The following is a 25,653-nucleotide window of genomic DNA, read 5'->3' as shown; positions in this document are numbered from 1 at the left end:
AAAATGTAGCAAATTGCTATTAATTTTTCTTAAAAAAGGTCATTTATTCGTTACCAATAGCACAGGCAGGTAAATTGCATTAAACTCGAGTTTTTAGTCTATAATTCCTAGAATTATCAGTTTAGGAATTTAGATTTGGGGGTCTCAGACTTACATTAATTTTTATAATATTTCATGACAATTCTGATCTTTTTCTAGTTGTGTTGTAGGATATTATAGGTCAAGTACAGTTAGAATAATTATCATTTTATTTTTTGGGAGTTAATTGATTGGGTTTAGTCGAATCTCAATTGAATCTACTATACATGCTTGGTATGTTTATTGGTTGAATTCCCTAAATCTGAACAGGCCTAATACATGCTCTGTGATTTTGCACAACTCAAATAACATCGTAATTCTCACGAATGTCTTATTTGGATTATTGATGTTTGGACTTTTATCTGTCCATCTTTATAATCGGATCAACATTTGTAAATGTCAAATATAAAGCTTACTCGTTGAATTTTTGTATTGTTCAAAGGTAACATTTGTTTGGGAGAAATATAACATCTAAGGGTGAATAGCAATTTATCCCCACAATTTTATAAATGAGCAAATTATCTTTCTTATAAAAAAAAAGTAGTAATTATATCTTCTTGTATTTTTAAAATGAAGCAATATACCTTCCTACTAAGGAGATAAATTACTTATTTTGAAAATATAGAGATGTGAATTGTTGATTTTTAGAAAATATAAGGAGGTAAATTGTTATTTTCTTTCACATCGGGGTAATTTGCTCATTTTGCAATATTACAAGGGATTGCTTGCATTTTTTCCTAACATTTAATCATAATTAATTGTGACGGTTAATAATAAATAGTTGTAACAAATAATTATCCACCACGATCATACTGCAGTTCTTGGTCGTAGTTTTTTGGTTTGTTATGATAAATATTTATACCGTAATTCTTAATTCTAACAAATAATTTTTCATAATAAAAAAATTAATTTTTTCATTGATTTTATTTATCCATAATTAATAATATTTATTTACTAACCCTCTTTTTTTTTTACTAACCCTAGTCTTTAAAGTGGGTAAGGATGTCTCGAATCTCCAAGAATGAAAACGTGTACAATGGTCAACTCTACAATTGCATTGGCCTAAACAAAAAAGACAAAATACTAAAATCAAATTGTTTGAGAAACAGATCCAACCACTACGTTGGGTGTTCATCCGAAAGTTGACTTGTTTATTTCAAAGCTGAAAGGGGCAAGCAAGAAAACAATGCCATACAGAGTTCAAGAAGACAAAGTGTAATTCATCCGGGAGAAAAATCTGTTGATCGTACAAGATACTGCAATTATTCGCCTCCACCCCAACCAAACAAACTATTGTAAGTTTTTCTGTCTCAATGGTGGAAACAGTAGTAGGTTCAGTCATTTCATTACTGAAAAACCATCTGAACGAACAATACGAATTATTGTCTGGAGAACGGATAAAGGAATACGAGGTATACCTGAAAAATGAGCTGCCGCTGACAGAAGCTTTGCAAAAGGATGCAGAAAGAAGACGATCTGCGGACGAGAGGATCAGGCTCTTTGCCAGGAATATTATAGACCTCATTTACAGGATTGAGGATGCAATGGAGTACATAACCATTAAGATGGAGTATCCAGGAGCAACATTCTTCAGAAAATGGGTTCAAATGGCATCAGATGCTAAAGAAGTTGAAGCAGAGATGGAGGAAATCAGAAACAGGGTTGAGTTCCTCTCCAGGATTGCCCAAGTAATTGGCATTACTCAAGCCGCAGGAGAAAGTTCATCAAATCCGAGTGCTAAATTGTCTAGGCAAACAAATGGTCTCGATCATTTTGTTGGAAGGGTAGAAGAGATGGAACTACTGCGTTCATATATTAAGGATCCCAAGTGTCGGGTTATTGCAATATGGGGCATGGGTGGTTCAGGCAAGACCGCTCTTGCTAAGAAGTTGTACCAGGATTTCCAGGACAAGAATCATTTCTACGCTGTTGCCTGCGTTTATGTCTCCCAAGATTTCGAGCCCAGGAGGGTTTTCGAAGATCTTTATTTGCAGTTTTATCCATTTCACAGGGAAGACGTGTCGGCGATCAGGGGAGAGGAGTTGGCCCGACGGGTTTGTGAAATCCAGCAAGATAGAAAGTGTCTAGTGGTTCTGGATGACATTTGGTCTCCAGATGTTTGGGAAACTCTTCGTATTGCGTTCCCGTCAGGGGACACAGCTAGCAAAGTATTGATCACAACTCGGGTCAGACAAGCGGCGGAGGCTGTTGAAATTGTGGCTGAGAAGAGATACATCCACCGGTTGAGGTATTTTACCGAAGATGAAAGCTGCCAGTTGTTCCGTGAAAGGGTTCTCCTGATGGATCTGCCAGGTTAGTTTCCTCCACATTATTGAGACACCCTTGTCTTTTCTACTCCAGAAACACTTTCTACAGATGATATAGCTAGAAAAAGAGAAACTATTTTATCTCCAGTTCGTAAAATGATAGAAATCAAATTTAAGACATTTATTTGTTGGATTGGATTCATTCACACCATTAATCTTTGATGAAATCATTGGACCACATAAAAGTTTAAACGAAACAAAGTTCAAAAGATAACTTGAAATATTGTTTCTACAATGCTTAACTAGTAGTAAACTTTTATAAAATAAAGTTAAACTCAAAGAGGAGCCAGCAATCGAAAAGACAGATGAATGACTTATTTATAATTACTATGGAAAAACTTGAATTAAATCAACGTTCAAGAAATCCACTACAAGAAATAATTCTAATAGCAACGACATATGTTTCTTGCAAAATAGTGGAATTCGTTGTTAATGTAAATTAACAATGAATTTAATAGGAATTTTATTTGCTAATTAGCTCGATGCTTAGCCTAAAACTTTTTGGTAGTTTTTGAGTCATTTTCTTAATATAACAAAAAAAGGAAACATCCTACGTCTTTCTATCTATGTTATCACTTACAGGATTTACGACACTCTATGTCATCACTTAGATGCTTTATCATCTTCATATGTCTAATGTGCATTTGAGAGATGAGAAACTAAAGTGAGACGAACAGTAAGGATGAGATGAGAGTAATGAAAAATTTCGGCCCTTTCAAGATTTAAACATAAACATAGTTGTCTCCAAATAATTTGGCTAATTGTATTTCTATTGGTGTTTGTGCTCCATCTTAGTATAGAGACTATATAGGCGAAACGCCTCTTAAACAGTATCGGTTATCATATTACAAAGTACGTAGGAGAGAAAATTAACTTGTATAACTGTAGTTTGCTCCTTCAATTGCATGCTCAACTTCATTTTATATTTGCAGAAAGTGAAGCTGATAAAATATTAGAGATGGGAAACAAAGTGGTAAAATTTTGTGAAGGTCTTCCGTCACCGGTCGTTAACTTCCTACAATTTGTTGCAACAAAGCACCACTTGGAGGACTTGAAAGTAGTGCATCAAAACCTTGAGTCTTATGTTAGAAAGAGCCAAGAAAGTTGGGGAGCAGGATCAACATTACAACATTTATCTTTGAGTTATGATGACTTACCAGATTTTCTCAAGCCATGTTTTCTTTACTTGGGGAATTTCGGAGAACATGCTCAAATTGATGCAGAGAAATTGTACCTTTTCTGGGTGGCTGAAGGGCTTATTTCTTTAAAAGACTGTGGAGTAGGGGAAAGACTGAAGGATGTAGCAGAAAGGTATTTGAATGATCTGGCACAGAGAAGTATAGTTGATGTGCATGAAGAGGAACTTCCAACGGTCACAAGGTTTAAGTCTTGTCGGCTTAATCCACTGATGCGTAACCTTTCTCTCTTCAAGAGCAAAGAGCAAGGTTTTTTCAAAGTTGAGGATTTTGGACATGGACATAATAGGCCGATGCATGATTCTTTGTCACAGAATCAAGTCTACCGACTGGCCATAGATTTTGACAAGTATGAAGATGGATATGATTTTCCTTTAGAGGATAATGAGAAGAAGCACATCCGGTGTCTCCTATTTAGTGCAAAGGAGAACCGGCCAAGATTCGGATGGCCAAAGAAGTTATCTAGTTTAATTGGATTCAAATATCTCAGGATTCTATATTTTGATGGATTTGACTTTCAAGTGATCAAGCCACCCCAGGATATCGGCAAACTGTTCCTTCTGAAGTACTTGAGTTTTAGAAATTGTGTTTTGCCGAAGCTACCATCATCAGTTGGCAACTTGATGCAATTGCTCATTCTTGATCTACGAGTTCGACCCCTCAGTAAAATTACCATACCCAACATCCTGTGGAAACTGAAAAAGTTGATGCATCTGTATTTTCCTGATTCTTTTCATACACGTGATGCTCGCAAATTGAGACTTGAAGGTTTGACAAAACTTGAGACAATCATAAACTTCAACACGGGGATGCTCAACTTTGAAGATCTCTCCCAGTTAACCAATCTTCGGTACATATCTTCAAAAATTGCAGGGAGCTCCGAGGAGATAGTATGCATCACTAGATGCATGAAAGATGATGACTTACTTTCCACATCCCTGGAGATAAGGAACTTCGATTGTTACGCAGAAGAAAAGCACTCTGTTTTCAGAAATGTTTTAGAATGTCAGGCTCTAACTGTCCTCTTCATGGAGGGACACATATTTCGTTTACCAGTTCATGATAGAATTTCTGGGAGTCTTGCTAAGCTTGTTCTTGTTGGTTCACAACTCGGTGAAGATCCAATGAAAACACTGCAGCATCTTCCTAAATTACATGAACTAATCTTGAATGATGATGCCTTTGTCGAGAACGAAATGGTCTGTTCATCAGCTGGCTTTATCGAACTTGAACGTTTAGAGATATGGAATTTGCATAAATTAGGAAAGTGGACTGTCCAAGATCAAGCTATGCCCAAACTTTCTACTCTGGCCATTGTAAATTGTCGGAAATTGGAAATGCCACCAGAAGGATTACAATTTGTTCGTCGACTCCAACAAATGAACGTCTGGGAAGTACATGAAGAACTGGAAAAGAGTCTTAAGAAGGTAGAGGAGCAGATGAGAATGGACAATGTGCAGCCTTTACCTAAAATCTTGTTTAAACATCCTTGCAGTGATGATGAAAGAACGCGGGACAGCAAGGTACATCACATCCTCCAGTCGCTTGATTATTTTCTTTATCAGAAGGCTTTCAATGGTGATTTGTTCCGGATCAATATCCATTCGGTCTTAAAATTTCAAATGACAGTGATTAGAAAATAGATGAAAATGAACCTTAAACAATTTCAATTCATTGTAACTTGAAATTATCCAACAAACTCCATATATTTGTTATTATGAATTTAAAAATCTGTAACTTCTAAAATCCTTTAAACCAAACGCAACTTCTTATACCAATCGATTCTTATCTGACTTCTGATCTCTTGCTTGCAGAGTGGCCCTTCATGATGCAAACTCAAACGCATTCATTGCCAGAGATTCCGAGCAGGATCCTCTCCGTGTCTAGCAGTGACAGAATACATCAAATTACCTTTCGCGCGTTCAGAAGCACAATTCTGAACAAATAAAGTGTGATAATTATAATGTGTCCGTTTGTGAGATTATAAACCTCAAGTTCGGTTGTGAGCATTTTGCTTTCATATATTGAACAACTGCGGATGCATGCTTGAATTGTTCAATAATGCATATCGTCCTAAATAACTCAAACTTGCAAGCAGGCAATGGTTTGGTTAAAATGTCTGCAACTTGTTCGTCTTTTTTGCAATAGACAAGAATCACATCTCCATGTTTCTGTAGTTCCCTTAGGTAGAATAACTTGATGTTAAAGTGCTTAGATAAATGCACTTGCTTAAATATTCATAAATGCTAGTATTTATAGTGTACGGTACCGTATGATAAGGTGTCACGTGGCATCATCAGAGCCTCCTGGTGTCAGGTGATCCTACGGTTACCAAAACGAGGGTCCATTGGTCTGGGTCAGACTGGTCAGGTCGGCCGACCCGACCCACGCCTTCATGCGCGGATCCTGTTCTTTGCTGCAAATTTTTTTAAAAAACAGGGGCAATTTGATCTTTTGAAAATTACCCTCATCAACTAGTAAGACAAAATATGCAATTTACAACATCTAATTTCCAGTTTTAGTGAAGTGGGGGCCGGCTACATGCGTCAACCACGACTCTTCTTTATCCACTAATTACCACGAAGACCTCTCTTCACTTCTAGGAGACTTCAATTGAAGGCGGCCGTGCGGTCTCAACTTCACCCACTGCTATAAAATAAAATATAGGTTTTATTTTATAATTTTATCACCTTATATAGATAGTCGATGATGCAGAAGCTCTTCATGAACCCGTCTTAAACATCTCAGAAAAAAATACATGTTTCTGTTGATGAGTGGTGAGAGATGAGCAAGAATTACGAAAACTGGGAGAGGCTGGTCGCAGCAGTGCTGCTGAGAGAGGAGCTCTTAGTCCCAGCAGCATTAGCTCCCAATCATCTATTTTTCTCGTGATCTGCTTGAGGATAACTTCGATGCCATGACCAACTTCAGCTCCCAAAGATTTTTACACATGGATTATCAAGAAATGACTTGGAGACCAGCAAGCCTTTTTTCCCCTTTCTCCTGCATAGTTAAACGTGTTAATATTGGACAGCGGAGTCAATGGATTGGGTAAGACTTTATTCAAATTCATAAGATTAATTCTAAGACTCAAACTTATATCCAATGAATATTATTAAACCCAAACTCAATGAATATTATTAGACCCAAACTCATTAAGAAAATATAGATTGGGTTTGGATTGAGTCTCTATCCATCAATACTCAGAGTCCATGTACCCAATTTGAACAGAAAAAATATATTATTTTTCTTCGTTTTTCACTTGGATTATTATTTATCAATTGATCTAACTTCAAGTGCACAAATTTTAAAAAACTCAAGGCATCATCACATTATTTATCGTGTAATATTTTCATAATATTATCTTGTAAATAGTAAAATAAATGATATATTATTTAAAAAAATTCTATGAAAAAATTATTTGTAAAATGGTCTCAATAATTCTAAATTTATTTATAAATTATTAGGGATGCTAAAAATTCGGTAAACTGGTCGAAAATCGGCCGTGCCAAATATTAGGTTCGAAAGTGAAACCAAAAAAATGGTACAATTTCCAGGTTTCCAATTATTCATATACAACTAATCTTTACGACAGAGTTTTTGTCTCGAGAAAACGACTGGGAAGAAATGTTGCATAGTAGGAGCAAGGGATCTCAAAATTTCACTAACAGATAGCCCTCAGAACTGGAAATGGAGATTTGATGCAGATTCCAGGTCCTCATCAGAAGCCTACCTAACCCCACCTCTACCCTCTCCCCTGTTTCGTGATTTTGAAATTTTGTTTCTAAGTTTCTCCGGCTGCTTAAAGGTTCTCGGAGGTGGCTGAGTTTCGTTCAGTCTTGAGGCTTGGTATACGAGCAAAGATTAAAGCACGAATGCTGCAGCCGCGGACGGTATATGCAGCGTGTCTAGTAGTCAAAATAGGAGGAGGCTGCAGCCTTCAATCTGCCAAGGCGATGATCAGATTTGTGAATGATGAATCAGTTAGAGACGTAGCTAAAGGAGCCAGGACAGTGTACCTTCAACTTGTGAAGGAGACAAAGGGAGGAAATGTCGTGCAGAGAGTGGTTGGTGGATGGAGGTCGAAATGGAGAACTTCTACGTTGGCCAAGGAGATGACGGAGAGGTGGAGGCACCATTGCTGGATTCAGGAGATGGAAGACTGGCCTCGTCGTTGAAGGGGTTGTGTTTCAACCTACGTTTACGTACACGGAGACTCCACTTGTCTCAAAGAACTATATGTTATAGAATGTGTGGGTTAAACAAAGGATATTCCTAAACAACCATATAATCTAAAAGTTCAAATAATTCTTTTCTATTTAGTTTTGCGTGTAGAATTAATTTCGTTTTTTTTGTTTTTGAATTCTTTATAAACAGCTGGCAGTGAGATTTGAATTCAAAACCTCTTGTATAGGCCACCAATGAGACTTGATAATGTAGACGAAAAGGATTCATCTTAAAGAAAAGCAGTAGAACCAAAGGAATCTATAAAAGGTTCATTTTCTTGTATAAAGATTAGCTTAGGGATTGGTCGATCTCTTTCCGTAAGCTAGTTGAAGTATTCGTTTGCTCGTCTCTTTCTCTCTTATAGAACAAATCGAATTAACGAATTACAACAAATCGATATAGAGGGAGAGAGCCTTATTTTTAGTTTGCATTTCATCTATTAAATAAATTTAGTATTTGTAGGTTCAGTTTTAATTAATCTCAATCTCCATGCACGTTGTAAAGTGACTGATTCCAACCATTAATACCCAATTATTCTGCCCATCAGATGTTAAAGTAGAAGAAATCACACATTATATATTGGTAAATAGCGAAAACTTCAAAGATTTTGATCCCAAATAATATATGATTGTGCTTAAATTCAGGTTTTAATTCTATACACCAAATCCTGACCTGCTGAAGACCATCTGAACATCTCCATAGAATTTATACTATCAGAGCAAAGAAAAAAGAAGACATGGAAATTTTCTTCTATTAATATTGGCTTAAGTTAAAAAATAACGTTGGTGCTAAATGGCTATATTTACATATCTGGATATGTATATTTAAGCAGCTGTTGCTGTTCTTCCCCCACAGACATCGCAGGTTACATATCCAAGACCTTCACAGTAGGGACATTTTGATCCTTCATCTACCCATTCCAAGAACTGCATCTCAGAACTCGATCATCAGTAAAAACACAGAGTGAAATGCTGACATGTTCAACATATAACAACTGTTGGAAATGAAAGATCACTCTTGGTTTTCAATATCAGAGACATCATAACACTACCTTTCCCATTCCCAAAACCTGTCAAGTTTCTTGTGTGCTGAGAAAGTGTTAGTCATAGCACGATACTACTTTTAAGCTCAATGATTGTTTGGGAAAAACTAATGGCTGTTTTGTTCATCATAGTCAAAATGAGGTGATATTTCATCAAAGCTTTAGAACCACAATAGATGAAGATGCATGTAAAACCACGAGACTTGGAAAACCACCACAAATGAGTTGAAATTATGAAGTAGTATCAAATAACTATTATAGAGATGTTCTCTGACCTGTGGCTCAACGTTTGGTTCGCCAGTTCCATCACATTCTGCACGAATATCAAAGGGTATTGTGAATCTATGTAAGTATAGCTAAATGAAGTTCTACTTAAATGAAAAAGGAGCACCCCGAACAAGTGAATGAATGCTGGTCACTGAACAGGTAGAATTGGCATTGAGACTTGACATGTGGCATTTCCACTCTGGTAAAGGCTGCCACCCTTTTTCCTGACTTGTTTTAGTTCTTCTCTCTCATTGTTTGTGGTTTATTGCTATATTAATAGCGTATAAAGAGAATGACAACAGAAGGGAAAGTTTACCCATGCATAATAAACGGCCTTCTCCACGGCAAGAAAGGCACTTGGTTGCAACATTTGCACTTGTACTCTTGGTTACAGTTCTTTTGCTATTACCAGAAAGCCTGGAAGGTTCTTCCCACCGATTCTCTCCAAGAAGAAATACTCTGTGTTGAGAGGCTTCAACTTTTGATACACCTTCTTCTGTTACAACCGTCTGCTCAACTTTAGATATGTCTGTAATGGCACCAACTGGGACTCCATTTGTACTCTTCAAAGAAAGAGGCACAGAACAGAACATTTGAATCATAACACCAAATTAATGCTCAGTAATAGCAAATATGGGTAAAATAATGGAAAGAATGTATCATCCGACTTAAGGTTGAAAACATAATGTGGTTCACTGCAACGGCTCATTATGTCAAATGTTCAAGTAACATCTCTCCCGTATAAGAACAACTAGGCCTGAAGACCCTGATGTATAACCTGTGCTATATTACAAGGTTATCAAGCATCTACATGCGTATTAAATTACAGACTCGCATTCGGAACTAAAACTCATAAAATAAAGCAAAAGGTATTGGATTAGAGTTAACAAATACCCGATGGTTGGACAGTTAAGGCTTTGTTTGGTTGGATTAAGGGAAGGGGGGAGTCTAAAGGGAAGGAGAAGTGGAGCTTACTTTACATGGGAAGTATACTATGTTCTATTAAATTGCTTGTCATGATCCATAAGAAAATAAATTGTCTAAAACTTCCACTTGTTTACTAAAACAAAAATAAGGTAGAAAGCCAATATTAATTTATCGTTTTGAGTGTGTGTGTGTGCAAGTGTATTCAGCATTCTCTTTTTAGTGGGAAATATACAGATTATTGTAATTTATCAATCCGTCATTATCTTTCTAGTGATATAGTAAGGAAATGGCAGAGAGGTAGCTGGTGGAAAAGGAGAAGGTTCATAACAAGTTTGATACAATAATTGGCCAAATCAGTTACTATTTTCTTATTTTAGAATAGCAAAAGCATTACTCCAGGAGCATACCTTCTTTGGACCAATTCCTTCATGTTCTTGATTGTTGGTCATTCCTAAGCCAGAATTTCCAAATAACCTCTCCAAGAGATCTCCAGTCATTATGCCGTCTTCCGGTGCTCCTAAAGTAGCCTGCCAAGAAGAGGAAAAACAGAGGTGGCAATACCTCAATCACCACTACCATGATTCTCTCCATAGACGATGATCATAGTGGAGAATGACAAGATTATTTTGCGGTATATTCTTAATGATGCATACTTGCCAAGTTTTTACAGCACGCTCAGTTCCACTTGAGAAGCTAGAATATTCTATGTCCTCTTCACCAGAGTAAAACCCAAGTTTCTGCAAAGCTTCCTATCAAGCACAGCATAAAACGGAATAAGCAGTATTAGATTTTATTACAGACTTTAAATAACCATAGCCAACATGAATATTATGCTTTGCTTCAGGATATAAGTTGTAAATCACTTATCAATTGGAAGGGAAAGTGAAGCCAAATCACCAGAAGTATCTTCTAATCTAATCATTTTCCCGACTGTGAAAAAAAAAAAAAAATCATTTTCCCATGTGCTCGTGCACACATTGGAGCTCCAGACACATACAACCATGACAAACTACTAGATGTAATGGCATGCATAAAATTCATAGAGCATAATAGAAGTTGCTCTACGAACCACCAAATAACAATTGCTAGAATCATACCTGCATCACTCTTACTTCATCTCCTTCTGATCCTATCCTCAGTGTTGCCCTCTTTTGTACTGCTTCCTTTTTATGTGGAATACTGATTACTTCCTTTATGACAACTTCCTCTTCCTCCTTAGCTGCCTCAACAACTAATGGCACAGCAGTCGTCCCACTATCAGCAATTCTATTTACATTCTTCCCCAAATCCGCCTCCTTCACAACCTACGGGAAAAAACTGAAGTATTCATCACCATCAAAATATTACAGTCGTACTATGACCAGAAGCTGTTGTATAAAGAAAAACAGCATAACATCAAAAGCAAACAACTATATCAAATTTTATCACAATGACAATGATGCACTTTTCAATCATGTAACAACCATCATAATCAATTAAAATCCACTACGGGAAGCAGGAGCTTTCTCTTTCGAAGTTTTCAAATGGATATAAACAAAACCACGCGTCCTACTAACGAAACGGAAACAGAAATACCGATATTTCCTTCACCACACCCACTTCAAAATTCCAGCTAAATGGTTTTCAGTGGAAGGAAATATTATCTTAGTATGTAGAATGCCTCGAAACCAAACGAAGACATAATCTAAAATCAGCGACAATTAGATGTACCCGAGAATCATTTTGAATTTAAAGAAACGTCTGAACCCTCCAAGAATATCAATTCAACATCCGGCAGTCCAATTCAAAGAATAAGTAACAAGAAAACTTCCTGAGCAAAAAGCTAAACACTAAAAGGCCACATCTTTACCTGCAGTAGTTTGGCAATACTCGCAACAGTTTCGGAAACTGAGGCTCCCTGAAGAGAATTGAGCCGTTCAAGCTCTTGGATTCTAAGCTTAAGGGTGTTTATTTCTTGCAACAGCGCTTGGCGCTCGGCATTCCACCGCGACTCCTCCCTTAGCCACCGCTGCTCCTCCCTCAACCACCGCTGCTCCTCCCTCAGCCAGCGGGCCTCTTCGCCAATCGGGTTTTCGTTTGAGGATGAAAATGTGAAGCATACGTGGGATTTTGACAAGGGTCTCAAGGAAAAGGCGAGGATATGGGGTTTTTGAAGTAGAGGCAGTGTGATGCTCGAGCTTAAAGGTAGTGCAGATGGCAACATTTTCTACACCTCCCTCTGTGTGTGTGTGTTTCTGCCTGGAGATTCTTGAAAAGCTACAGAGATATGGTGTATGTCTGTATATTTATGTACTCATGGTGGTGGGAGATTTAATGGAAGATATTTCTAGAGACTTTGACGGTTGAATTATAGTTAAAAACTGGTAATAACGGCCGTTAAGAACTAAAATAACTACTTTAAGACGGCGGGAAGGGAGAAAAAACAATATTTCATTAATTTTTCCATTCAATCAATAAACTTACGTTTCAATAAATTAAGATCACAATAAAATTAAATTAAGTAAACAAATATCCATTACAAATAAATTCAAACTCACATTAGGTGAGACGATGAAATAACCTCAAACCTATTCATATAACATCAATCTTAACACTGGACTGAAATTTCAGTGCCATTTGGAGTATAAACAACACACACAAAAACCACATTACATATAATAACACGCCTTGTATTGCTTCTTTTGAACTTGAAATTAGTAACTGTAACTAAATCCTTTGATTCAGATACATTTCAGTTTCTCGTTCATCAATTCAAAGTAAAACATCAATATAGCATAAAGATTGTATCTATTATGCAGCCCATAAAGGGGTTTGCATCATAAATCCTACTGCTTTTAGGGATTGGAATTTCAGACAATGATATCTCCAAATGTAGATGTTCAAGTGAACTCCCCCTCAAATCTTTGCTCATAACTGGACCAAGAATGTGTGCACTACCCAAAAGAAAATAAATCATAGGCAGGTTTAGATGCCGAAGCAGGAAAGAAATGTGGAAATTTTCAGTTCATAAATAGGGCGAAATTCATGCCAAAAGCCATACTTCTCCACGACAGTTGACTAATGATTCAAAGACTGGTTGTCCAATACACACGGTAACACATTTACCAACTCTAGATTTTCGAGCTTTTTAACTCCAAACGGGATTTCGAATAATTTTATTCCAAGTATGAGCTACCCACTAGTAATCGATCAAACAAAAGCTTGAGATGCTAAATAATCACAAGAATATTAAATTGAATGCCACGAGTTAAACGACTGGATCCATTATCATAGATCTTGATCTCATCTGCATGAAGTGTCAGGGCAGGTTGGACCTCCCGTATTCCATCCAAGAGAATAAACTGGTACTGATGATGATCAGTCAAGCTTTACATTAGAATACAGAAGGGTGTCTCTCGTGAGTGGCATGTTCAAAAGGAAAAGAATCTGCAACCAAAGAGAGAGATTCAGATAATGTTCCGCAAATGTGTTTCTCATATGATAGGGAGGCAAGAACAACAGACGATCCATATATATTCAAGCATCATATGACCATAAGTCAGTAGTCATTGAAACAATGTAAAACTAAACTAGAAAACCCCACTGAGGACCTGCTTTTCAACATTGTAGTATACTCAACTATCCACCAGATCAAAATAACCGTCCCTTTTGTGCCACAACATCCCCAAGTTTCACCAGATCAACTCCTAATATTGTTCTAGTGAGAGGCAAAATCCCCAGTTATTACTAAATTTCTTGACCTCAATTATCAGTATTCCTTTTATTCTTTCTGTGCAATTCGATCCCCTCGGCCTTTCAATTAGATATTATTTTGCCTGGATTTCATTTCAAAATTTTCATGATTTACAAAAGATGGCACTATAACAATTTGATTGAATATAAGGATTGTGCACAACATCTTGCAAAGGAAACTTTACCCCCAAAAGAGTGGCAATAAGAAGAATGATTCCTGTTATCCAAGCCAAGGTCGTTCTAACAAACAGCACTTCTGCAATTTCGGTTGTGTTTGGAGAGGCTTTTGTTTCCTCCAACCAACGAGCAGATGGTCGAGAAGTTACTGTGACGTGGAACATATTCTCCAGCTCTGGGCCTGCACGACCACTTTTGGCAATGACTCCAACAATTTTTCCTGCCACGCAACAACTATTATTAGGTTCCACGACAAAATTATAAATAAAGAAAAAATGTGACTGGTACTGTTTGTAAGCAAAATTGATTTGCAAACAGAAAAATATTAATCTATAAGGAAAAGTAATCAAATGGAAGAACATTCTCCATATTTGAGCAGACTATTGTTGAAGAATTTTTAATACAGAATATGTCAACTGCCAAGCATGACATGCATCTGTAGGTCAGGAAAAAAAAAGCAACAAAAGACATGCTAATGTATGAATAAGCAAACTAATTCAGCTTCTCAAAGCCATCAGCACAGAGAACAATACAGAAAGACCAATTAACATCATTATCGAACAAAAGGGCATTTAACCTTGGTATGCTGCCTGCAAGGAGTCAAATGCCTTTGAAATGGAATTGACAAATACTTCCAATCCACTCTGAGCGATGCCTTCTTTTCCATAATGATCTTGTAAAGCCTGTGAAATAAAATAACTCTGAAGCAAAGAACTAGAAATGAAATCATGTAATGCCCACCAGATGTTCGATGTATAGAAATCACAGGAAGTTATTTCAATCTCTATATGCTAAGAGTTCTCTAGTCATTAAAACAATTGAAGTTAGCAGATTCCACAATCTCCTCCATTGTATTACAATAGATGCACAATTGGCTCAATGGAGACTAGCTCTACCTTAGCTTCCAAAAGCTCATTTATTTTACTTAATTTCTACATTTTGCAGACAAATTTATAAACAGAAAGGACTCATCAAAAGAACTAAGCATTATAATCTTCTGCAGTTAGCTTGCCAGTGAAGATGCACGTGTTTCTTGAGAATACGGGAGGAGTCATACTGAGATAACCAAAGGGTAACATAACCATCTCCAGCCTATAATAATGTTAAATTTCCACAAAGTAGATTATTAGGGAGCCACCAAAAGAAACTTTTAGCTAAATTAATCAATTAGAAGATTAGAATCTGCCGAATCACCTGTTTGAATATTCACGATAAGCTCTAATAACAACCTCTGAAAAAACTATAATTTAAGAAAGGTTTAGTTTACCTTGATTCCATCATATCTCCCCGTAATGAGCTCTGCTGGACTCCGCTCACTTTTTGCAAACACTTGATGTATCTCTTTTGCCCTTCTAATATTATTAACGAGGGTCACAAGACTCGTTGCGAATTCCCTGTCAGCTCTCTGTCGAATTCAAAATAAAGTCCTTCAAACATTTTTAGAAATAAAGGAAGTAATCGTAAATAAACGAAATCAATGGCAACATTGGAATTTTTTAATATTAAGAACCTCTGACATATGAAGTCTTAGAAAGGCTCCATCAGCCATGGGAAGGATTAACTCTCCATTCAGTGGTCCTGATGCATCCCCAGTATATGATCCACCCAACCAAGATGCCTGAGAGCAAAATTCAAACATCTTATAAGTTAAGCTTTAGACAACGGGGGAGGGGGGAGGAACAGAGCGAGAGAAACAGGACTAACAAAATCACTTAGTTCTTTTTCTGAACATTCAGGATCACTTGATTCTCCATTCAATGAGACCAATGACACTTCATTTTCATCTGAAGCAACATAAGAGGTAGATTGGTCAAGGAATTCAGATAAGATGATGACTTTGGATGATGTAGCAGTCTCAGAGGTGAGTTACCTGGAAGCTGAATGTCCACTCTTTCATCTCCCTCAACCTTGATCCTCAGAGCATTGCTAAATGGAGATTTTTTTAAATCATCAATGAGTTGAGAGTCTGCATAGGTAACAGCATTGAGTGACCATTTTACCACAGAAAAAACAAGTATAGGCTGCAACTTCTCGGTAATTTAGTTTAAGCAGCAAACCTTCAGCTCCGGTAACTTCAAGCATTAACATGGCACGAGGCCTATCAAATGGATTAGGCTTAAGCACCTCATTTAGCTGCAAAATGGTCAGTCAGTAAACATGGGCAATGAAATTACAACAGGTATAGTCAAAAAATGAAGAACCAGTTGTATGATATTGTACCTTGGATGAACTAGCAGCAGTAAGTGTAGAAGGGGGTGAAAAGCCAAGCAACACTGATGCAGTAGCACCAATTTCAGATGGAGAAAGTGAACCAGTCTGCATAAATAACCAAAACATCAGCACTTTTTCCAATAAAATAAAACTATTTGAATCTATATAATGAAAAGCAAAACTGCATGAAACTTAAGACAGCATGAAACTTAAGAGAACCACCTCAAACTTACATATCCAGTAGCAAAGTTAATGATAAGAATTTAAACAATTATAACTAGTGAAAATATGAGAGCGTATCTGACAGATACACCTCAAGCAAATACTAAGACAATGATTGATAGGAAATATCAACAGTGGAATTCAAGCTTTTCAAGGAACCACATACACCCGACAAAAATCAGAATCAAAATCAAAATAGTTGGTGAAGCATCACATATTTGGATTTGTTGACCTGAGCAGGGCCACATTAACTATAAAGGCAAGAATAACAAGCTACAAGGCTCCATTGTCTCTTTACTAGATGTTGTAAATCCTTCTATCCTTGGTTTTGGCATCATATCAAAATCGACAATGCTAATGTTTTCAAAGCAAAGATATTAACTACAGGGGCCTTATTGCATGGTATTTCAGATACAATCAGGAATTGACCCTGCTAATGTTGAAACTTTTTAAATTCCTTTGGCTGGCTAGGTCCATTTCTCTTATAATACAACACAAACGCACTCAAGGACAGAATTATATAGATAAAAATCAGATTTTGATATATCATTCTTCAGCTTCAAATAAACAGTCACCATTTCCTTTCTATTGTCTGCACTTGAGACACAAATTTGGCAGTCCATCCAAACAGTATTCCTTTCTTATATCAAACTTCAACAAATTTCATGACCTATTAATGGGAAATACTCATCATTTAATCTATATTTCAGAAAAACAAGCGTACACCAAAAAGACTCTATCTTTGACAAGCCATGTTGTGGATATCTTTCTAAACACTGGATTCAAACTTCACGAAGATACTCTCAATTTCCTTGGGCATCCATAGTTTAAGATAAACCTTTAAGTTGGCATAGCCTCTAGATCAGAACAACTTGTCATCTCAGTCATAGAAGGTCAAAAGGTAAAGGACAACCAAACAAACCAAATTAAAATGGAAAACTGATCTATAGTGATGATTAACCAGAAAACCACATTTGGAGAATTGGAAGCCTGTATGCTCATGAGTTAATTCAAAGAAAAAAGCCCCAAGATAGGCTAAGTCTTCAATCTTCAAACCAAAAGGTTTCTATATCACTAATTCACTACATCATAAATCTTAGAAATTTAGTAACACACAAAACAGTATCAGCAAAGTTTTCAAGTATCTCTCACTGGTCAATGACTCAATTCACAACCACCCCAAAAGGAAATGCGGCCATCAAACGATAGCAGAGTAACGAAATAATTATCTCAAATGTCCAAATTCTTAATTAGATTAAATATCACTAATAATCGCATCAAGTTTTGTTTCAAACTTCAATCGCCCACCGCGACTCTCTCTCTTTCCAATTAATTTCTTATCAAACTTTCAACAAGTCCTGAGGCTATAACCAATTATTCCATCATTAATAAAACAAAAGAGATATATTCATAATACTACAACGCAGTGACACATCGTTTGCATAGAAAAAAATCTCCAATATCGAATCAAAACAACTACCGGAGTTGATGGCTGGCGAAGATATTGGCGAGTAGGGCTATCGAGGAAAACCACCGTTGAATCTCCATAAGCTGCCTGAAACAAATCAAATTAAAAATTCTAACCAAGTTCCAACCTTTCACAACTAATTCAATTCCAATCAGATCCAAACAGATCGCATTATACACTTCTATCATGTGCCAGCACCAGGGTGTATGTTTAGATGCGAACCTTGGAATTCAGAGATACAAGAGAGAGGATGCACAAAAGAATCAGACTGTAAGCTCTTCGAGGATCCATTCTAGAGAGAGAGGGAGAGACGTGATGAGCGTGTGATCTATGTGGTTTCCGACAGGAAGATAGGTGAGGGTGAAGAAGAGGAGTCGATACGACCACGTTTGGATCCCAAGTTTGACAAACTTTTTATTTAAAATGCATAAAACCCCCTACAATTTCACAAGGTTACAGAAAACTCCCCGTGTTAAGGAGTTGTCATTGCATGCCGGTACGGTTGAAAATTTAATTAAATTATTCTATAATTGATTAAAATCAATCATTAAAAATTCGTTTGAATTCAATTTGTAAATTTATCAAATCAAATTTGAACAAAAGCTTTTTTTTCGATAAGATTCCAAGTTCTATTCATGTCCGACTAGATTAATATAAAATTAATTAAATATAATTAAAAAATATCAAATTATTTAAGTTCATTCATATTTGATCCAATTAAAATTTATTAATAATAATTAAACTAAATTCAGACCAAGTTTTTCAGGTTTGATATTATTTAAATAAATTTGGTCGATACTGTATTCAACTCTATTCGAATCAATTACAGTCCTATACGTGGGGTTATGGGAAGATGATTAATATTTATAGTTTTTTACACCTATTTGACATACAAAAATGACTATTGGAATTCCTTTTTGTAATTGTTATGATCTAGGAATAAAATTAAAATATAATATTTTAGATTAATTGTATTTTAATTCTTTTTTAAAAATATAAAATTATATTTTCTCCAAAAAAAAATTTAATAATGCATCTACACTATCTCGAACAGTTCATTGTTTACATCTGGCGTCGAAATTTAAGAGCTTTTCATATATTACTATATATAATAAATATAGTATCTATGTAAATTCATTTTATTTTCTATGTGATATATACACCTAATTCATATATGCATATTTAAAATTATGATTTTTAATCTTTATTTATTTTATACTATTTGTAAATATATATAAACATAATATATATTTTTTTAAAAAAAATCCGAACCCTTAATTTTAAAATTTGAGATCCAATACTTGCTATCATACTCAAGACTTATTCATTAAATTATTTTTGAAGAATACACATTGACGTGCATAAAAATAAGCTGACCAAAAGAAGTTTAAACAGTTGAAAAAGAAGAAAGAAACGGAAGGCCCATAGTACCTTCTGGGAAGCCCAAGACATCCCACGCCCATATAATAATCTCAGGAGGTCAAGGATGGCCTAGTCCACAATCTAACTAGGCAGACCCAAACAACCCAAGTAGCCCAAGATTTTCAGGGATAAGGGAGGAGGCTCAAGACATCCATGATTTGAAGCATGCTTAAAGTCTAACAAAACATTCGGTTCAAAAGGCTCACACTCCACCATGACATCCAATTGGCCTAGGTGTCAAATGTCAATAGCCACCTCAAACCACGTCAGCTTAAGGAGTCCCACGTGAGTAAGAAGGAACTCCCTAGCGACTAAAACTCCTGGCAAATCAGGGGTCTCCCAAAGCGAAGAGGATTCCTGCTAAAGCACCTATAGCTAAGGATAAAAATAATTTATCCCTTATCCCAACCATCTCAATTAACTTCCTCAAGATTCTCGGGAGTGGGATAAACCCCCGCAAAGGTGGACACTCCCTCTATAAATACAAGTTTGTTCCCTCCAGGCGGGGAACCCGTCTCTTACTCTCTAAACTATCTCTTAAGCTCTCTCTAAGCATATTATCACGTGTTCTTACATTTTTCACCAATTTTATTCATCATATCTAAATTTTTAATTAAATTTGCTTACTTTTTTACTTTATTTCATCTTGAATTCAATACTAACTTGGGCATGGGAGTGCTAATGCCTTTTTTTCAGGTTCCCTCTTTAGGATCCGCATATGTTCCGGCCCAAATTTTAAACAATAGCTCATATCCATTGAACTCATACATTTTTTTATACACATCACATATATATATGTGCATAAAATATAAGTTCAAAAATTCCTAAAATTTCGACTATTCACCTCTTAAAGTTAGAATTCAATGTTTGTCATTGAAAATCCCAAGGTTATTAAAAATGAACAGCGAATAAGGATGTAACATGTAATTTACAAAAATTATTAATGCCTTTAATTTCAAATATAAAAAAAAGAGAGCGTGTGCTGACTAATTCTTTAGAATACCGCAGACAACAGAAGTAATCTGGTGCAAAAGACTTAAAAGAAATTTGGAACAATGAAATTTAATCCAATGACATTTGGCCCAGGCCACAATCATTTATAATTCCGGGCCGGACAAATTAGTGTCTGAATAAACTAAAACAAAGTAAAAAGTCATACTGATATTACCGCCCGTCTCGTATGAGTTACAAATAAAAAATTTAAGTAATTTGAAAAGTCTCGATACTTTCCCTTTTTAACAGAACATCTTTATCAAAACTAAATACATAAATTCTAATTAAAAATCGGACAATATCTCACGCAATACACCAACCGAACACTAAACCTGGTCGAAGATGTATAACTTACAATTTACAAGTCACCTCAGGAAACGTTTTGGTCAAAAATTCATCTCAACCAAAAGTTAATTTTGAACCCTTTCACATGAACCAATGCAAAAGTAACATAAAAAGGAGGAACAAGACAACTTTTCAAGTATTTTTTTTTTTTCCTTTTCTTTTCTCGAATTGCAAACAGACAAAAGCATGATTAATTAGTATTGATCACTTAGAGGTCCCTTCAAATTAGTGGAAAAACCTAATTAATGACTGATAATTGAAAGGAGAATCAGGTTTTGCTTTATAATAATTCATGGTAACCATGAGAGTTATCGTTACAGGTTGATCATTATAAATATCTCGATCATTAATTTTTTATTTTTTCATATGTTTCTTTTTGATTGATTATTACAAATTGTCCGATTATCGTATCGAAACAAGATGGTTTATACAAAATTTATTAAAAGTCACCATAGATAATTGGATAATTACTATGTTATGAATTAGTACAACTTAAATATCATGGTGAATCAGTATTATCGATCACAATCAAATAAATTAATGTAAAAATTTAATTTTGACCACAATTAGAGGGTGTTTGGCGGAGCTTATAAGCTTATAAAAATATCTTATAAAATGTTTGAGAGTTTATCAGCATTTGAAAATATTTGGCAATTTTTTTTTAAGTGCTAACTTTAAGATCTTAAATAAGATATTTTGGTTCTTATAAACTTTTAAAAAAAAAAAATTTAACTTCACCCAACTTTTTCTAAAACATCTTATAAGCTCTTAAATCTTAACACTCGATAAACAAAAACACTCATAATTTTGTCAGTATTTCACTTTTACCCTTTATATAATTAATCCCCCGTAAAAAAAAGGCAAAATTATCTATTTATATAATTTTAAACTATAATATTTAATGAGTTTTTTAGCATTAATTATACATCTTATTGCAAATTAACACTTTAAGAGCTTATTCTTAAAATAAGATTAAACATTTGCCAATGAGGTCTAACGTAGTTGGCGAAGCTAATTCCCGATGATCTTAGAGGTCATGAGATAGAACTTCGCTTTATGCGTGGGATGTTGTGTCTATTAAATAATAGGTGTATTGTTTCTATTGAATAGTAGATATTGTTTCTACTGTAGTAGTAGTTTGGTGATTAGATTTTGTTTACTTGATATTATTGATATGATTGTTGTAATGATCCAACAAGAACGATTGTAATTAATTTATTTCAGTTACTAATAGTTCATCGCTCTTACTTTAAAAATAAGATTAAATATTTTTAAGCTCTTAAAATCATCGATCTTATAAAATATAGGAGCTTATAAGATGTTTTAAATAAATTTAGTGCAAACACCCTCTTAATTGACATTTGTCATGATTTTATTAGTTATGATCAAAATATTTATCAAGATCTGAATTCATGACCATATCATTCCAATTATAACTTATATTTAGAGTGTGTTTGGCTAAGCTTATAAGCTTCTAAAAACATCTTATAAGATGTTAGAGAGCTTAAAAGTTCCAATTAAATGTTCGGCAATTTTTTTTAAAAGAACTTATAAGATCTCAAAATAAGATGTTTTGGATCATAAGCTCTTTAAAAAAAAATTAACTTTCCTAACTTTTTTTATAAGATCTTATAAACTATATAAAATTAATATGTCATAAAACAAAAATATTCTCATTCATGCATTTACACACTCTATCTCTCTCGCATACGCACCTACACACACCATCCTCACTCTCTCTCTCTCTCTCTCTCTCTCTCTCTCTCACACACACACACACACACATACACACACAAATACACACACTCTTTCTATCTCTAGGATTAATTTTTTTTACTATTTAATTTTCAAAACATTCCAAAAGGAGAAAATACTCAATTATTTAATAATAAATTATTATAGTTAAATAAAGATAAGATTTGGTATACTTACTAAAAATAATATAAACTCAACACATTATAAATTATATGATTAGAAATAATCATTGCATTAACAAAGAAAATATAAATTATATATCTATATTAATATTCGACTAGCATGTATATACATATATATTATTTTTATTCAAAAGTTTAGGTAATAATTCATTATTTTTTTGTTGTAAAAAGATTACTTATTAAATTTTTATTTAGAATTAAATTAATGTGTACTATTTATAAAAGCGTTCTAAAATTTTTCAAAACAAAATATGTCAGAAAATAACAACTTATTTGAATCTAATAGTGTTATACCCATTTTAGTTATTTCACCAATAAAAGACTGTATTATACCAAACACCCTAACATTTTATAAATTTTAACATTTTATTTTATCCAAACACTTTAAAAGTTTAATTTTTTAAATAAGATCCAACATTTTATAAGATATAAAAACGTATAAAATATTTTAAAAAAATTTAGCCAAACACCCACTTAATGTCGGTACCTACTTGAAACACCGGACAATAGTCATTTGTACGACATGCAATTAACTATTACTTATTATAATTTTCTTCCTTTATTAAGATAATTAATTATAATAAAAAATTATACTTTTGTCAGAGAGCTACAGTGATTCCCCAGTAGAAATTTTCTTACAAGTGATGACATGCACAAACCTATCAATCATACATAGATTCCAACACCAAAAAAAGGTACAATATATAGTGATCATAGATGTACATGGGTGCATTGTGTCTGAAGCACAACTTATAAAAGAAACAGTGGGGACTAGTGCTTCCAATCAAGGAGACAAGTGCATGAAATGTTTAATCTCCAATGAAGGAAATTATTACTCGGATTTGGTCTGGTCGAACAAAATTAATTATAGTATAAGTGCGAAATATTTGTTTTGTAATTGTAATTTTTTTTAACTATATATCAATTACACGACAAGCGTATTCTACTTATCATATAATCGATTAAATTTTATTGAATTAGGTGCGGGCTAAAATTTATCTTAAACGAAAATTCAAGTCAAGAACAGAGATTTCATAACAACGCTAAAAACGAGGATATTTCTGCTCACCCTTTAACTCACTTTTGTTCACGTACTTTATTGCATCTTTTTAGTATTGACAATATTGGATTATTTTGAAGCATCTCAAGGTTTTAATCAAGAAAAGGAGCTTTGTTGCTTTATCATGCATGGCTAGTCAATGCCTAAAAGCTAAAAAGCAGGGATTAGTGATGTTGTGTAATAAAATTGATGTATTTAACTGTAATTTTGGGTGATATTTTACAATAAATAAATAAATAAATAAATAAATAAATAAATAAATAAAAGTCATCAGTAACCTTCTCTACTTTCTAAAATTGACCGGTAATTTGTGGTTCTGATGAAAAGCTATTAGTAAAAGAAAAAGGCTATATAGGCAGCGATTGATGCTTATCGTGTAAGCTAATACACAAGCATAAAATTGGTAAGTTATTTATTTTGTTAAGTATTGTTTATATTGAATTTTATTAATTATTGCGCTACATTAAAAAATAAACATACTTTATTTTAAATATACTTTTTCTTTTCTTTAAAAATTACATAATTATATAGTTTTTGGTTCATTACGTGCTAATCAAATTGATATATTTGAATAAGCTGTGATGATAAATCAGACAAGAACTAAGTACTAAATTAAATTCTGAACCATGTTATAGTTCTTATATTTTTTTTATTTATATGTAATTTTTAATTTTATTAGTTGTTAAAAATTAATAAAATAATTAATATATTTTTATTATTGAAATATTATATAAAAAATTTATAACGTAATTCAATTAAAAATTATAATTAGTAAATACATAAATAGGATTATAATTAGTATATATATTATAAATATAATATAAATATGTGTAGAGTAGTGTTGTGGATCAATTGAAATTTTCGGACATCTCAATTGGTCCATACACTCTACACATATCTTGACCCCTTTTCCGATGATAAAGGTGGTGTGCAGAGTCCAACAGAGGGGACGTTCCCTCTATATATACAGGTTCAGTCCCCCAACGGAAAACCTTTCAGGATTTGAAAAACCACTCTCTATTCTTACTTTAGCATTCGAATTGCGCTCTTATCAAAATTTTCGAATTGCGCTCTGATCAAAATTTCTTCTATGAATTATTTAATCATAACTCGATTTCTCAGTACGATTTATTTTTATGATTACTTATTCCTAAATTTCAGACTAATTTGAGCGTCGGAGTGCTAACACCTTTCTTGCAGGTCACCTCCTTCAGGATTTGCATCCGCTTCGTCCCAAATTTTGAGCATGGTCTATATCCATTGGACCGGTGCGTTTTTTGGACGCATCAATTATAATAAATAACTCTAAAATTGGTGGTATGCTATTCAAACTTTGACATATATATATATATATATATATATGAAAATCACTTAAAACATAGGGTGCAAATGTGCAAATATTGGATAAAAGCTGGACAACAAGGGAAAAGCTGAAAACTAGGTCAAGACTGAAGAGGGCCTCCTCCTTTATATCTCCTGGCTAAGGTAGCTACAGCCTTCCACCATGTGGTTTTGAAACTCCCAAATTCCCTTTTTTTCCCATACACTAAATCCATTATTACAACTTTAAAAGGTTCTTTTGTATTTTCCCGTCCAAACACATATCGTTCAAAGTTGGAGGTCTGTTTGGTTCATGGATGTTGATTTCTGCTGCACTACTAGTGGGGGGCTGTACTGGATTTTCTCGGCCACATTTTCATGGCAAACACTATCACAAGATCCCATCATGCTCTCTCTCTCATCCTCTTCCTACTCTTCATTGCACTAGAGCTTTGCTCAGCCTCGAGAGGGAGAATATTGCTTCGGCCTAATTCCCATACAGGCCAAGAATCGACGTCCCCCATCGTCGTGACGACGCTGCACCGGAGGGAGGGTAGTCGTCACGCCCCAAAGGCGTTTCCCGAGACAAGGTCGAATCAAGAATTTCGTGATGCTGCTCATGAAGTCCCTAGTGGTCCAAATCCGGAGTCTAATTGATACCGGGCTGGTTTAATGAGTATTTTGTTGAAGTGTGGAATCTCA

General features: G+C 34.7%; 4 protein-coding genes across 4 annotated transcripts; 2 read left to right on the top strand and 2 right to left on the bottom strand.

Moving 5' to 3' along the window:
* The first annotated feature begins 1,175 nt into the window (after positions 1-1,175).
* On the top strand, positions 1,176-5,771 carry LOC105171866 (putative disease resistance protein RXW24L). Its single transcript, XM_011093115.3, has 3 exons — positions 1,176-2,391; positions 3,338-5,124; positions 5,416-5,771. Exons 1-3 carry the CDS (start codon positions 1,392-1,394, stop codon positions 5,428-5,430), a joined length of 2,802 nt encoding a protein of 933 aa, XP_011091417.2. The 5' UTR covers positions 1,176-1,391; the 3' UTR covers positions 5,431-5,771.
* A 506-nt stretch (positions 5,772-6,277) lies between these two features.
* LOC110012729 (putative F-box protein PP2-B8) lies at positions 6,278-7,923 on the top strand. Its single transcript, XM_020697463.2, has 3 exons — positions 6,278-6,652; positions 7,197-7,315; positions 7,410-7,923. Exons 1-3 carry the CDS (start codon positions 6,644-6,646, stop codon positions 7,777-7,779), a joined length of 498 nt encoding a protein of 165 aa, XP_020553122.1. The 5' UTR covers positions 6,278-6,643; the 3' UTR covers positions 7,780-7,923.
* A 638-nt stretch (positions 7,924-8,561) lies between these two features.
* PTAC5 (plastid transcriptionally active 5) lies at positions 8,562-12,360 on the bottom strand. Its single transcript, XM_011093117.3, has 7 exons — positions 11,914-12,360; positions 11,162-11,368; positions 10,718-10,813; positions 10,472-10,591; positions 9,454-9,700; positions 9,146-9,183; positions 8,562-8,754 (listed from the first exon to the last, which is right to left on the bottom strand). The coding sequence occupies exons 1-7, from the start codon at positions 12,265-12,267 to the stop codon at positions 8,653-8,655; spliced, it is 1,164 nt and encodes a 387-aa protein (XP_011091419.1). The 5' UTR covers positions 12,268-12,360; the 3' UTR covers positions 8,562-8,652.
* A 692-nt stretch (positions 12,361-13,052) lies between these two features.
* Positions 13,053-18,272, bottom strand: PMP (putative type 1 membrane protein). The gene is made up of 11 exons (XM_011093118.3): positions 18,097-18,272; positions 17,887-17,961; positions 16,194-16,289; positions 16,031-16,106; positions 15,844-15,939; positions 15,678-15,757; positions 15,484-15,591; positions 15,241-15,378; positions 14,551-14,656; positions 13,982-14,193; positions 13,053-13,490 (listed from the first exon to the last, which is right to left on the bottom strand). The coding sequence occupies exons 1-11, from the start codon at positions 18,163-18,165 to the stop codon at positions 13,422-13,424; spliced, it is 1,125 nt and encodes a 374-aa protein (XP_011091420.1). The 5' UTR covers positions 18,166-18,272; the 3' UTR covers positions 13,053-13,421.
* Between the last annotated feature and the right edge of the window lie 7,381 nt (positions 18,273-25,653).

Source organism: Sesamum indicum, linkage group LG10 (assembly GCF_026168435.1).
Source record: "Sesamum indicum cultivar Baizhima isolate 11 linkage group LG10, ASM2616843v1, whole genome shotgun sequence".
Taxonomy (NCBI): Eukaryota; Viridiplantae; Streptophyta; class Magnoliopsida; order Lamiales; family Pedaliaceae; genus Sesamum; species Sesamum indicum.
Note: the sequence above shows the minus strand (reverse complement) of the source record. Positions and strands in the feature narration are given on the sequence as shown.

Coding starts and splice junctions, on each gene's coding strand:
- LOC105171866 (XM_011093115.3), top strand. CDS start 1,392: ATGGTGGAAACAGTAGTAGGTTCAGTCATTTCATTACTGAAAAACCAT. Junction 2,392..3,337: donor TCTCCTGATGGATCTGCCAG/GTTAGTTTCCTC, acceptor TTATATTTGCAG/AAAGTGAAGCTGATAAAATA.
- PTAC5 (XM_011093117.3), bottom strand. CDS start 12,267: ATGTTGCCATCTGCACTACCTTTAAGCTCGAGCATCACACTGCCTCTA. Junction 10,592..10,717: donor GTGCTGTAAAAACTTGGCAA/GTATGCATCATT, acceptor TCTTCTTGGCAG/GCTACTTTAGGAGCACCGGA. Junction 8,755..9,145: donor AACCAAACGTTGAGCCACAG/GTCAGAGAACAT, acceptor TCTGAGATGCAG/TTCTTGGAATGGGTAGATGA.
- PMP (XM_011093118.3), bottom strand. CDS start 18,165: ATGGATCCTCGAAGAGCTTACAGTCTGATTCTTTTGTGCATCCTCTCT. Junction 16,107..16,193: donor CTGCTGCTAGTTCATCCAAG/GTACAATATCAT, acceptor ACCATTTTGCAG/CTAAATGAGGTGCTTAAGCC. Junction 15,758..15,843: donor AGTGGACATTCAGCTTCCAG/GTAACTCACCTC, acceptor ATGTTGCTTCAG/ATGAAAATGAAGTGTCATTG.
- LOC110012729 (XM_020697463.2), top strand. Junction 7,316..7,409: donor AGATTTGATGCAGATTCCAG/GTCCTCATCAGA, acceptor GGCTGCTTAAAG/GTTCTCGGAGGTGGCTGAGT.